The sequence below is a fragment of the Pecten maximus genome, unplaced genomic scaffold (genome assembly GCF_902652985.1).
Source record: "Pecten maximus unplaced genomic scaffold, xPecMax1.1, whole genome shotgun sequence".
Taxonomy (NCBI): Eukaryota; Metazoa; Mollusca; class Bivalvia; order Pectinida; family Pectinidae; genus Pecten; species Pecten maximus.
Window position 1 is genome coordinate 487 of NW_022980237.1, and position 15,222 is coordinate 15,708.

Sequence of the window (15,222 nt, forward strand, 5' to 3'; positions counted from 1 at the left end):
AATTTATTGAAATAAAAGAAAAGTCGTAGTTTAGGAATTTTGTTTTACTTTCCTACAGCAAATTTTACATGAATATTGACAGAACTTGGGGCAATGGAAACGCCTATTTATATATTATATGATATACACTTATACATTACATATAACCTGCATTTTTTATACATACTCTCTGACATTCAGTACTCTGACATCCCACTTCTTATGTCTTCTACGATTGTGACAATAATTAAGTAATAGTGAATAAAAAAGGGGGGATGGGGATTGGGGGAGGGCAGGCCGGCAGCATGAGAGTGATATTGGATATATATGATTAATTGTTTTACTCTCTAGGCTTGGGCATTACATAGAGCTTGACGTTGTTTAAAGCTCATTACTATACAGGTCATAAGCCATCAGTCTGGCGTCAATTAACTCGTCATAAGTTTAGCTATAGAAGTGATACAACTTAGTGAGTCAGACAAGGAAGAGAAGGCGGTTACCCATACTGTGAGCTTGGTGGTGTATGGATACATGGGTGTATATAGTCTTAAGCGAAACCTGGAAGGTAGGCAGTCAATCGTAATATAATGGGTTAAAAGCTGTACAACAGATTAGAAAGATGTGCAAACAAGCCATGTGATCTTTTTCAAAGGTAAGCATAATTGATAATTGATTAATCTATATTTTAGGTATTAATTTGGAATAATAAGCACACGACCATATTACAACAGAACGCATAAGATAACGTTTATGACTCGTTTATTTAGGCCCATTATGATTTCACACTTCTACCCCATAGTCCTAGCGGGATAAAAGGTTATATATGGTTCGCATATCAACTTATTCATTTTTTAAAGCATCGTCATATTTGTGAAGTCTTTTCAAACCATCACCAAGATAATGAGACAAGCATTGTTTTCCTCATCTTTATTATTATTATGGTGTCATACTATGGTCACTTTAGACTATTAATTAAGCATCATTGACGAGTCCTAGAAAGATGAAACAGCTTTATAATGCCATTTAATTCATTTTTGCTCTACTGTATCTTACTCTAAATCTGTTTTGGCAGGTGTTTATATCTTGAGTGTATTTTTGTATAATATTTAAATAACCTGACGTTTGTGGCCCCGAATATGTTACAAATGAAGTTAAAATCGTGTGTATATGCATGTATAGTTTCAGTATTTAATTTCGTAACGCATATTTTACATGCTGGTTTATATGCTACTATTTGGAACGCCATAGCTGTCACATATGGTATAGAAAATACTACATAAATTGATATTTTCATTATATTACAGGATTCCTTCATTATATTGATTAATTTTGTAATCATACTATATGATGTCATCGTTATAATATTACGATTTTATTAGTATATTACATGATGTCACATAATATTATATGATGTGATAAATAAATGTAATAGTGACATCAAATAATATCGTGACATCAAATATAAAATGACAAAACCAAGTGATATAATGATGACATCAAATACATAATGACAAAATCAAATTACATAAAGGTGACAACATATAATATAATGGCGACAACAAATAATGTAATGAGAAAAATAAAATAATATAATGGTGACATCAAATAATGTAATGACAAAATCAACTAATATAATGGTGACAACAAATAATGTAATGACAAAAACAACTAATATAATGGCGACATCAAATAATGTAATGACAAAATCAAATGATATAATGGCGACAACAAATAATGTAACGACAAAATCAAATAATATAATTGCGACAACAAATAATGAAATGACAAAAATAAAATAATATAATGGTGACATCAAATAATGCAATGACAAAATCAACTGATAAAGTGGTGACATCCAATAATGTTATGATAAAATCAACCAATATAATGGTGACATCCAATAATGTAATGACAAAATCAACTAATATAATGGTGAAATCAAATAATGTAATGACAAAAATCAAATACTTGTAATATAATGTTGACATTGAATAATGTAATGACAAAGACCAACCAATATAATGGTGACATCAAATAATGTAATGGTCAAATCATACTGATAATACTAAAGCATATACGACTGATATCGAATCACATATTGATGAAGTTAAATGATATACATTGTGTTAAAATCATTAACCGATATATTATGTTTCTGCCATTTGTGACAGCTATGGCGTTCCATACTACTACATATTTCTTTAAAAATGCAAGAAATTAATGTATTTATAAGCGTCGTTTCTTTACACAGATCAGTTTCCTCCTTAATGATACAACATGGTTTAAATAATTCGTGATAGAAATACATCGTTAGTACACGAGATTATATAGATACTGAATATATCGCACGGTAAGTAAGAGGGGACAAAATTTTGGGTTGAATCTTCGCCAATGTGAGAAAAGTTAAAAGTTTTATTTCCTGACATACCCATATCAAAATTGATGCCAAGCACTGTAAGATGTGAATATTGACACACATCTGACCTATTCCAGTATCCTATAATAGACTGGGTGAGAAATTGCACTATACACAGTAAGCAACCAATCTTCAATGACTTATTTGTGTTGATTGGACGTTAAAAGTTCACCACAATTAATTATTGTTATCGTTATTCCCAATAGAGTTAGACATATTCATTATTCACGTGTTTACACTACTACTGATTCCAATGTGTGCGCATTGTATCTCCGAAGAGAAAAAATAGATTACTACTGGCGATTACCATTCATACTGGTAGGCTCTTGACATTTTAAGTTCCTGGTGGTTCTTATTTCTTCTGATCGATGAAAGGATTAACGATCTGAAAAAGGTGTGAGACTTTTGACAGATTGGCGTTCAATTCTTCTCTTGGGAAAGGACAAAACAAAAAGTTAAAAGAGATACGACTTTGACCCTATCTATATATAATTTTTCCTGTAATATATTGAATCAATGTCGCTTTTCTATGTAAATAATGTGTATTGTGGGCGTAGGAGTGCTGTACAAATAAATGTACCTAAACTTGAGGTTTAATGAATGTTACAGCTTTACTTTCCGTCCTGTTTAAACACGCGTTTCTATATATAAAACATCCGTACCATACAATGTCATTTCCTGAAATATGTCTTATCCGCTATGTGCACACCGAGATGGTGTATACATATATGATATTATGTCATCGTCATTGTAGTTTTTAAACAGGATCGACAAAGGCAACTAAAAGTAGAATGTGTAGCCATAGCACCTTATAGTTTCACAGGGTACATTTGTTTTTATAATATTAACGTTCGCTGTAGTTATTTTCGCACTATATGCAATTAATATAGCGACATTAAATCTACGCTAATATTACCAACAGAAACTGTGATTATTGTACTAAAACACTTTAGTTTATCAGACATTTGTTGTTTACAACACTTCTTCTAGCTCGTTATATAATTATATATCTTTGTTTCAGAAACAGTGCATACATTCTAAACCTGATGACGAGCACAGGAAGAAGGAGGAGGAATATCCACCGTTTAGACAGATAACCTTGTTGAATTGTTTCCAACCGGCACTAGATGGTCGTTAGCTGATAGGATCGATTTATGTACCCTTTGAACGGAGGATCCACAAACAAGAATCATGTCCTAATTGTTAAATGACATCTGCCATATTTGGCACACAAAAATGTGAGACCATCGATAATCAAATATTTCAAAGATGTCTACCTGACATATTATGGCATTTGAAATATCGTTATCAACATTTAACTCTGGATTACCGGATATGATTGAAATCCAAACCGAGAATCTTCGTTTTTAACAACTATTGTACACAAAAGGCTGTATTAGAGATGACGTCTACTGGCATTGTACAGCGACCTGCCCTAACTGTGAAGCCAGAACATGTCTTGCGATCAACTGACACTAAAGCTAAACTTCTACAAAAACCCGTTAGTACTGGTGTTGTTTAAATCGTGTAACATGATTTAAACATATCCCTAGTGATATTTAAGAAAGGAATCGGTATCACATAAATTACAGAAAATCAATTTCCACATGTCCTGGTGAACAATGCAATACATCTAAACTAAATGAAGTGTGATTCACAGTGAAGAACTTTCTCATACTCTAATCAAACGAATAACATGTCACGAGGACCAATAAACGAAGTGATCCACAAGATCAATTCTGAAAACGAGAACAATGGGAAGGCTTTGGTATCGAAACCTGGTCCAAAAACATTACCGAAAACTGGTCGTGGAGCAAGACCACGCAATGCAAACATGGCATATAAGGAGGTAAGCATTTCGGGAAACCATGTACAGGACATTGCAACTGCAACTGCTGAGGAAAATGCTGTACTTGTATCTTTATCTATACACCCAAGCTCAAATTCGACCGATATTCAAGGAAAAGATTGGGTATCATACCAAGCAGAATCGAAGTTTCTATCTCCTGTAGAAAGCAAAGAAAATATACAAGAAAAAAATGGAGTGTTACATGCAAATGTTCCGAAAAGTATTAGTCAAATGCAAAGCACATCATCAAAACAGCAATATATATACAATATCAATGTTGTGAACAGAGACCATGACATGGACTTGAAACCCAGATCAAAACCGTTACCGAAACCTAGATATGTACGTGGAGCAAGATCAAGCAACACGGCAGTACTTTCTTCAACGTACAGTGCACAATCGCCTGAAACCACAAAACATATCGACTATTCTTTGCCAAAAGCAGGAATCCATGTTAAAACAATGCCTGAATACCCAATAAGACAATTTGAAACAGACTCGGAATTAAATGAAAATGATTATATACTCGAGTTAGATAGCAAACCTACAGTTGCTAAAAAGTCAACCGTGACGTATGTAAACTGGCCCATACCTGCACATGTCGTAGAAAATCGTGGGGAAAACAGTCCTTATGCTTGCAGAGTTGTGACAACAGAAAAATACAGCATGCCAGAGGATCGGTTCTTATCTCAAACTACTGCAGATAGCGGAATAGAGGAAACTGTTAAAAATCTTTCAAAATGTCAATCAAAGCCTAGAGAAACTAATGGAATTAATTTATCTGAAAAAATGACTGTTTCGGATACAGCAAATCCGAAAATCGAAAATATCACAGAGGCAGATATGAGCAAACGCAATCAAGCAAATGGAATTATGCAAGGACCATCACCTTACCACAAATTGCTTGGGGGCACAACAGCGGAATCCAACCAAAAGACAGCCAACCAGTATGTTAACAGGTATATAACTTCAAATGGATCAGGACGAATGAAAGTAACTTTTGGTACTAACGATACAACCATGGAATGTGATGGGGCGAATTTTTCGGGAAATACTGTACAGGACACGGAAACCATAACAGTTAATCTGTCATGTATTCAAAACAACAATCGGACATCATACCAAACAGAGCCGAAGTTTGCATGTATTCTTGAACAAAATGAAACAACGAAACAAGAAAAATGTAGATTTTTACAGGCAAATTTTTCCACAATTACAAAAAACATGCTTTATGCATCAACACAATCTATGTGCAAGAACAAATCAGCCAAGGCTGTGAACAATGAGGCAGCTTTAGCAAAACCTGGTCCGAAACAAATACCTGGGTATGTACGTGAAGCAATACCAAAGGCAACAACTTCCACAAAGAACGAAGCAATCTCGCCTAAAACCACATCAAACATAAATTGCTCTTTATCAAAAGTTGAAATCGATACAGATTATCATCCAAACAGTACAAGGACATGTGAAAATGAACAAGATGCTACTGATCTCTGTTATTCAGATAATTTACTCAACCTACTACCAACTTCAAAAACGGCATATCGTGAAAAACGCCCAGTACCTTTACCTCGAAAAAAGAAACTTGCTCGAGCTAATAGTAGAATTAAGATCTTTGGCGGACACATGCAAAGATTTTCTTTGGAACAAAACGTTGGTATCCGAAAAAATAGTAGAATCGACCAACATGAATCTGGCACGGAATGTGCAAGTAAAACACTGCCTATCAGCGATGAAGTAATGTATATATCTCCCCGTCGTCTAACTCGTCAACAAAATGGAGTTAGACGTTACCATATCGTTTTTGACAATCCTCTGTACATGACTAAAGTCTCTGAAGTTCACACAAAATATCCAAGTTACAGACACAGGGAACACAGTCATAATTTTGTTGAGGCCTACCCACCAAGAATTCCCCCAAAACAACGTCCATTCAATGGAACACACACTTCCACATTAGGAAATATGTCTTCAAATTTCGAACTCCAACTGAAAAATGATGACCAAGCATCAGTATCGGGTAACGAAAAACATTCTAACTGTGGATGCGTGTACAACAACCTTGCTGAATGTGATGAAAGAGAAACTCCGCCTAAAATTCCTCCTAAGCAACGGCCATTCCATTCAAGAGCAAATGAAGGGGTGTGGTCAAACCCTGCTGTCGCCAATTATTGAAGAAAATCTGTCATCTGAGCTGCCAATTAAACTTCAGCGTGCTATTCTCTCAGAGAGTTTACCGGATAATCACATTATTTCTTGGCGCTCCTACGGCATTAAATCTATCTGTACCATTTAACGGCGACAATGTGAAACTTACGGTGCTGCCAACTGATGAGGCTAAGGGAACGAGATATGTTAACGAAACTTTTAGTACAAATACGACAGATGCCAGGGTGGAAGAAATGCCACTCCCCAAACCTCGTACTAGAAAGCCAAAGAATATCACTGAAGCTGATAGCGATATAGGGCCCCGACTTCCTCCTCGACTTTATAGGACCTACATGTCGCTTGATGAACATTTTCAAGGATTATCGGTATCTGAATCGATTATGGAAACGAACGAAAGTAATCCCTGTGATAAAGGCAAAGCAGATCACAATATTGAATATTCAAATAATTGCTTCCAAAAGCAAATGGAGGCCGCCTCAAACAAGAAATCTGCATTATATACAGCGAAAAATATCGGAAACATGTCTTCAGCCAAAGACACTCCTGGTAAGCAGTCAAACAAAAATGAGGTTTACGATTATGCATGTTGCGATACGATATCTATTTACGCCGACATAGCTGAACTGTACATACCAGAAAAATCCATGGTCGAGAATTCGCACATTTACGAACAGGTGGATCCTACGGAGATACAAGACAAGGGAACATTAACCCCAGGAAAATGTGGTGTTAAACATAAAACCAGCAAAAGCAAAGATTATGATTATGATTATGATTATCCAGATTGCAACAAGCTTTCCAGATTAGCTAAAGCTTACGAAAAGTGGTGTCTGTCTTTATGTCCAAAATGTCGGCAGAAGCCCAGAAATTATAGTCGTACCAAATCATGTTTGAAGTGCAGAATGCAGAAGACTGGTGGGAGTTTTAAGAGCAAAGAATCAACTTCAGCGAGTACATCTGACAGAAAATGCTCCTTTAAAAATGAGTCGAATGGCTCACATCAAGCAAAAGCACGACATTATACGGCATGTTCGTGTGAAAACGGTTCACGTGGATCGCACTCTTCCTGTTCATGCAGCTCACACGGTGTGCCGGCGTGTTCTTGTGGAAATAGCTCATGTGGATCAGAGAACTCGTTACCATGCAGTTCACGGCATCATGTACCAGTATGCTCGTGTGGAAATAGTTCCTGTGGATCACAGAATTCATTAGCATGCAGTTCATTTTGTGCACAGGCCTGTTCCTGTGGAAATAGCTCGCATGGTTCACATAATTCAGCGTCATGCAATTCACATTTCGTGTCGGCATGTTCTTGTGCTAATAGCTCGTGTGGAACGTACAATTATTGTCCATGCAGCTCACGACATTATACCTCATGTTCTTGTGGAAATAGTTCGTGTGGATCATTAAGCTCTTGTTCATGTAGTAATGTGCAAAATTCATGTGGAAACAGTTGCTGTGGCTTTCGCAATTGTTGCTCAAGTGGTTCAGTATGCCACATGGCATGTTCATGTGGGAACAGTTCTGATGGGTCGAGTCAAGTCGGTTATTTTGAGTGTCCACCATATGGGAAGAGTGCAGATACGCGACACCATGCTTCTTCATGCAAAGCAAAATATGCTTTGGATACAAAGTGTTGGAAAGGAAATGATCAAAGAGAATTGGATAATATTTTCTCCATGGTATATTTCCCAGGCAATGCCAGATCGCCAACTTTCTCTAAATAATAGTCAAGTTACCATCTGCTTGTTTTGCCAAGATGAAATGATTATCGCAGTGTATGTGTTATGTTCAATTTCATCGAGGTCCAGAGGGTCTGAATCTCTTGGTGCTTTTGTTGAATCAAACATACCCATGTACGTGGTCACACGTTTCTTATATTCACAAAAAGGACCTTGAAAATAGGCCAACGTCATTTATAAGCCGAATATTTTTTCATGATTTATATCAGGAAAAATTATGTTGTCTAATCAAAATATCATTTCATGGATGAAAGTCTCGGAATCTTAAAATGCTGAAATACCGGTTTATGCAAAAATGCAACACAAACATGAATGGGGAACAAATTTCCAAGATACTGAAAATTTTTCATCCATTTCGCGTTTTTTTTTGTTTTCTTCAAAATATCTTAATAACAAACAAATGTTAGTTTGTTCGACCAAATTTGTTATTTCAAAATATTATTTCTTCTAAAGTTGTCAGTAAATGGGCCCTGTACTTTCCTGAGCTTTAGCTTGCCTTGTAAAGGGGAGACGGCGACGACAATTTACCAAATTTTAATCTATCGCCAAAGAACGTCTGATAATTAACTACACTAGGGAATGTCCAATTATACACATATATGACCTATGTGACCATGGCTGATGTGCGACTTGTACCAGAGTTATGAGTGTACAACTCGTAAATAATGATTTTCTGCACGAGTTACAATGTATATAGGGGTTGTTGAACTTGTTTCACGGTAAAGTTCTTCAATATAATCGGTCGTAGTCAGAAAAGGGAGACAATCTCATAGAGCCCACATGAAAGATCCTTTTTTAAAGTATGCTTTGTACATTTAGATAAACATTACTTTTCTAAATTTGTGATAGTCAAATGTGTCGTGCTTTTCTGCTACAACAGCAGTTAATATACATATGCTTTAGAAGAATAAAAAATGATATGGTACCCATACTATCAGAATCCATGATTATGAAATTTATTCCATAAGCAATGGCAATAAATAAAATAGTTTGCAAAAATAGATGTTTTTATGTCGTCTTTATTAATCTTCTGGAATAGTATTCAAGAACATTTTCTTGATTTATACAGACTTACATAATAATATACTGTATAGGCCTCAGATGTATAACATCAAAAATTCAATTATACCACTATAATCAGTTTTGAAATCCTTAAATCTTAATGAAGCATGTTTTCCCAAAAGTTTGCATGTCGAGAAGTATTATTCATATTGAATATTTTTGACTTATTTTCAGCTATCAAAATTTTGCTTCAAGCTTTTTAAAACGCACTGATGTTTGTCCACCAATAACAATATTGCTAGTGACAGTAATGTTGGTAAAGGATTTACTGCTTTCGTATCTCCCAGTTGATGTTAACTAAGTTGTTAACCAATTGGAGAAGCATAAAGATATTATATCAATTTCTCAAAATCTTAAGGTTTTTAACCCAAAAATACATTTTTTTTAAATTCATGTAATATGTAGGGTGTGTTGATATAACCATACTATAATGCAACTATATTCCTGGTTTGGTTGAAATAAAATTCATTGATACTTTTTGAGAAACTGAGCTAAGCAAGAACCTTTGAAGTCAGCATCCACTATATCCGGAGTCACTGGACCACACAATCTAGATGATACTCTGTAAAGGGAAGGTTGCATTGAGATGTCCACTTTGTGATCCAACTATACACCAAGTTTGGTAGAAGTTGGGCTTATACTTTTTTAAGCAACAGACCTTAACACAAAACTTCAAAGTTAACTGTTGATAATGCTGCAATTGCCGTCGGAAAAGAACACGATAGTCTTACTTCGCAACTTTGTCACAGACGATAAATACTAAATAAAAGATTCAATCTTTGAAATTTTGATGCACATTCATTGGGACATTGATGACGTGATTAAAATGTTTCACATAATCTTAGAATTTGTTTCTTGTTACAAATACATGTATATGAGAAAAATATCAAAATATGGGCCTGTTCTGTTGACAAGGATATCTAAACCATTGTGTAAGAGTTTAGCTAGTCAGCTAGCACTCAGAAAGCCTCCTATTAGCCAGCTATAAACTCCTTGTGTAAGAGTTTGGCTGGTCAGCACTCTGCTTAACTTTTACACTGGTTCAGATAGCCCTGTCCTCTGAACAGGCCCATGTAAGAATCTTTTAATCACAATAAAGGCTTATAATGAATGGGAATTAAACATGCAATCATGATAACGCTGTTGTTGAAATGAAAATAAAGCTCATAGTCTGGCAGCTGGAATCTTGCCTGGAAATGTACAATTTTCACCAAAACCAATGTGACATAGTAGCCTTGCTATTATCATGTTATTTGCTCAAATATAGCCTTTAGATGGGACTATTTATAGGAAAGTATTTTCCACGCTAAGGTGGACACCAGCCTGTCAAATAAAGTAAATGAAAGAAGGAATATCCATCTGGAGGCAAAATTTATTATGTCTGAAATTTGATATTCCCCCCAACATTTTACTACATGGGTGATGACCACCTTTAATATTCAACTTTTAGCTTCAGTGGAATCCACCTGCAGTACTGTGACTTTCATCTTCAAAACCCCACTTTTGGTAAAGTTGGTACCTTGTGGTAGGATTGCTTGAATTTTTATTTCTTAAAAACCTTAAACTCTGCCTTGGCTCTGAAGGTTAGTAATTTCTTGTTTCAATCCTATCTATTCATTGAATGGGAGTTGGCAGAGAAGCCAAGTAACTTTCAGAAATCTTCAATCCTTAATGCTCAATCCTTTTGTTTGATTTACTGACCTTTGACCAAAATAAGTCTGATTCAACAAATTTCAGGCGGGATATGTTATATTTAACTTGAAAAAGTTGCGTACCACAAGTCAATTGATGCCGAAATGGCTCTTGACAGTGCTGATCAACCACACTTGTGTTTATACAAGTTTTCTGAATACCTTGTATTCCTTGAAATATTGTTCCGGCACCAACAGATATAAGTCAGCAGGATTTTACTGTATATGAATACTATATTCATCATCTGAATTGTGTGTAAAACCTTTGTCATAAATTGATATAAACAAAATCGAATTCATTAAAAATTTATAAATTATAGAAGTATAGTGTATAAGTATTTATGAGATAACATGCTTACACTCAAGTTATTTTCAACTTTAAATAGAAAGACATTTCTTACTTATACTGCTTTTCAAACCTTTGAATCTATTTCAGTGATACTGATAAGTGATATCTGATGAGTTTTAACAAACACACTGATGTTATATAAAATAATTATGAGACATATAGAGGTAGCTGATAACACAAGCACTATCACATATTGTTCCTTGTTATCATGTGTGACAGCCTCAGCTTGTTTGGTCAGCCACTCCAGGATCTACTTGAGCAAGTTGTACGACATCCCCATCTTCCGTCGTCACTGTGGCCACACGTACACTGTCAGATTGGGGCAAAGACACTGCCACCTGGAGGTTGTTAGCGTCCTCTGTCTGGGTCATCTGTAAAAGTTTGTATATTGTCATCTTTTGACAAATTTTGACATGGACAATTGTTACACCTGTCCATTATGTAATTAGCTTTGTATGTGTACAAAACATATAGACAATTGTTTATCAGGTGCTAAATATTCCTTCATACGCTTTTTAAGAGCTTCTTTCACTTAAACCATTGGACTAGTATATAGTTTTTTCTATTCTTTTCTAAATATTGTTCGTGTGATAATTCATCAATGAACTAAATCAGATAAAAGTTGAAAATATGTAATAATGTTAGTATAGATTAATATGTAGTTTCCCTCTGCTTAGCGCTCAGCATATTAGGAGTGGGACGACTGGTTCACCGTTGTCAGTATAATGTGACCGGGTGGGGTGTCCTGCTGGGTGTCTTCGGCAGTATGCTTCAGTGAGGTAGCACTATAAATCGGCATAAGTTCCGGCCTACCACAAGTGGACTTCACATAAACATACCGCAGCCTCCCAAAACACACATACGCACTCACCACACGCATGCATGTCGCACGCACGGGAGGCCGTCCTTAAATGACCTTAGCTGTTAATAGGACGTTAAACAAAATAAACCAAACCAAACCAAATTCCTCTTTCACAATATATTTATCACATAAAGTGTTGTTGATCAGAAAATTTATAAAGAACTAAAAAAAAGGAGAAAATAATAGACATGATATTCATTACAAATGGTAATTTGTCACTACAATTGTCTAGGATTATTGGACTGTTCAGGATTTTGTTTTGTTTGTTTACAGGTAAAATTAATTTGCAATTAAAGGTATACTAATTGAAATAAACGCTTGTACAATGCCTTGTTTTTTGTATATTTTATCACAAGTCAGTTGGTCACTTCATTCAATCTTCTATAATGAACTTATTTACACAACCATTGTATATCACATGTTTATGATTCATGACTAGATAGGGGCTGTTATCGGTACGTGATCTTCCCTCTCCCATCCCATCTCGTTATCCTCGACAAGGTCTGGATTCTTTGCAGATTGGACCATTTCAACCTGCCGATCTTCCACCAAATGTGCATTAACAACATCGAGGGGATCAAACCCTTCAAATTCCTCAGATTCTCTATCAGAGTTTATTATCATATTCATAATATCATCAAAGTTATCAGCCTAACCTTCCGACATGTCCGAAGAGTCCGCCATGTTTTGCAGCGACAATGTGCTCACTCATCACCGGCTCTGTTATCAGTTATTATCTTGAAAGTTTTACTTAAACCCCCCATAAATAACAAACGCAAATTAGACTCAGATTCATGCTTTAGTAGATAGAGATAAATCCAGATGTGTTCCGGGTATCTGTTACCAGTAACAGGTGGTACATTCTAGAGGCTACAAACAAACGGCATATGCCGTGATTAGCAGTACGGGACAGTTTTGTGAGCACGGCATATGCCGTGATAAGTGTGGTAAGGGTTAATGTCTTATCAACAGCTGCGGTCATTTAAGAATGGCTTCCCTGTATGAGAGATGCATGCATATAGTGTATGTATTTGTTTAAGGTATACTGCTGAAGACACCTCGCTCGGTCACATTATACTGACAATGGTTGAACTGGTATCCCACTCCCTAAAATGCTGAGCATTAAGCAGGAGCAGCAACTACCATTTTTATAGACTCTGGTATGTCTCGGCCAAGGGACAGAACCCAAAGATTTCCTCACAGTATCATGTCCTTGATACATACCTTAAGCCCAAACAGGGCACAAATATAAGAAATGTCTTCATTTGTCATTTGATTTTCTGTTACACAAATATCTATATTCTTAAAATATGAAATGTTTTGCAGGAACTGCATATTTTGTCTTTACTGAAAGTCCTAAAAGTTAGCTGTCTGTTACGTTTCTATATGCAAGCTTAGGGAATTCAGATGCTCCATTTTTTATTGAATGTGCTAATAGAGTGAACTGGCTTGAATTTTGCAGCACAAACAATGTAGAACCCACCCAAGATCATTTTCTACACCATCTGTCTGTGTGGATGGATGGCACACACATGTAAGCATCTCTGCCAATTCAGGGAACACTTACAGGCATTGGAACTTGGATGACTTGATCCCCCTGTAGTATCTGTATGTGGTGAGCCTGCTGGAGTTGAGATATCTGTTCAGGTGTGGCATGTAGTATCTGAATTTCCCCTGGTGGTAAGCCCTCTGTCTGCATGGCAGCCATGGTCTGTTTTAAATCCAGTTGGCCCTGTATTCAAGTTTGAAAATATAGCACAAAAAGAAAATGCTGTGATACACAGTTCCATGATTTTAATCTCAGGTCAAACTGATTTTTTTTTTAACTCCTGCAAATACTTGAGCGTTTAAATATTGAACTTCACAAAATTATCTTAGCTGTTTCAAAAATGTAAAACTGAAATGAAAACAGATGTACCACTGTCAGTACCTGGTGTATATGTAGTTCTGCATCCTGAAGAGAGTCCTCATCACTGCCCATTTCATCTGGTCCCACTTGTATATAGGTGGGGGTAGATTTTCCTCGGAATGCCTTCACTGTAAGTGGCATTCCTTTCTGCTTTCTGCGAAATGCTGTTCTGCATTTAGAGTCTACATTTTGTTTAATTCGATGCCAGTCCGCTTCATTAACGCCAAATCTATGTATAAGATGACCTGTGGGTGTTGAATTAAGACTCTATGTGTACGATTTAAATTAAAACTTAAGGCTCACTTAACACCACAAATTCCAAATAAAAATTGTGTAAGTAAATCATTGAAGGGACATAATTTCAAGGAAAATCATTAAAATGAAAACTCCACAACAAGCATACAACTTCCTTAGGTACGAATTTTGTGTATGAAGTATCAGAGAGTGCAAGGAGTAGCAATTTTAACAAACATCCATCTATAGATTGACGAACACATTCATTTCAGTATACCTTCCTTGCCTTTTTTGTATGGTTATGTTTAATGACCCTTTGACCCTGACTGTTAATAGGACGCTAAACAAAAACAAACAAACAAACGTTTAATGACAAGGATTTTAAATGTTGAACTTCTCGAGCCCTATATATCCTGGACTGCCTTCTGTCCAAGGTGTCCATATTCTTTAGAGTTATACAACATTGAGCTCTCTTAAGAAAAGAATGCGGAGACCAAACTAACATCAAATCTCTTTTAAACATGTACAGAAGAAGTGAAAGATTGCAAACATTTTCCAATTTGGCAAGTCTCATACATCCCAAGATGAGAAAAGTTCCATACCTTCCGTTCAACCCAAGTGATTTACAGCAAGTTTAATCTTTTAAATCATTGTGGACTAGTAGTATGATAAATGTAAATTTTTGTTATGCGTACATCGGATACCGTAGATCATGAGAGGATCAAGTTGTCGCTTTCCATGTTTGCCCATGCCTGATACATTAGAGGAGGCCTGTGTTTCTCTGTCAAAAAGGTAGTCAAGCATCGTCAACGCCATCTTTTCTGCTGTCCGACAGTTAGAATGTATATGGAGAAGGTCACTGAAAATAAGATTGTGCTTGTTTAACATTTTCAAATAAATGCGTATCCATAAAACAGGTATCAATCAAGAATTTTGAGAAACACAATAATTTATAAAATT

The 15,222-nt window shown here is 35.9% G+C and overlaps 2 protein-coding genes across 2 annotated transcripts; one reads left to right on the forward strand and one right to left on the reverse strand.

Annotated features, from left to right (window-relative positions):
* Window positions 1-467: 467 nt before the first annotated feature.
* Window positions 468-10,061, forward strand: LOC117319455. The gene is made up of 2 exons (XM_033874253.1): window positions 468-631; window positions 3,417-10,061. Exon 2 carries the CDS (start codon window positions 4,092-4,094, stop codon window positions 6,417-6,419), a length of 2,328 nt encoding a protein of 775 aa, XP_033730144.1. The 5' UTR covers window positions 468-631; window positions 3,417-4,091; the 3' UTR covers window positions 6,420-10,061.
* A 510-nt stretch (window positions 10,062-10,571) lies between these two features.
* LOC117319457 (protein BANP-like) lies at window positions 10,572-15,121 on the reverse strand (the record flags this gene model as incomplete). Its single annotated transcript, XM_033874254.1, is given in 4 exon segments — window positions 10,572-11,628; window positions 13,687-13,851; window positions 14,050-14,273; window positions 14,958-15,121. Coding segments are annotated over 4 exon segments (703 nt in total), but the record flags the coding sequence as incomplete, so codon positions are not given.
* Between the last annotated feature and the right edge of the window lie 101 nt (window positions 15,122-15,222).

Bases quoted from the DNA above. Each gene is read 5' to 3' on its own strand.
- LOC117319455 (XM_033874253.1), top strand. From the start codon at position 4,092: ATGTCACGAGGACCAATAAACGAAGTGATCCACAAGATCAATTCTGAA.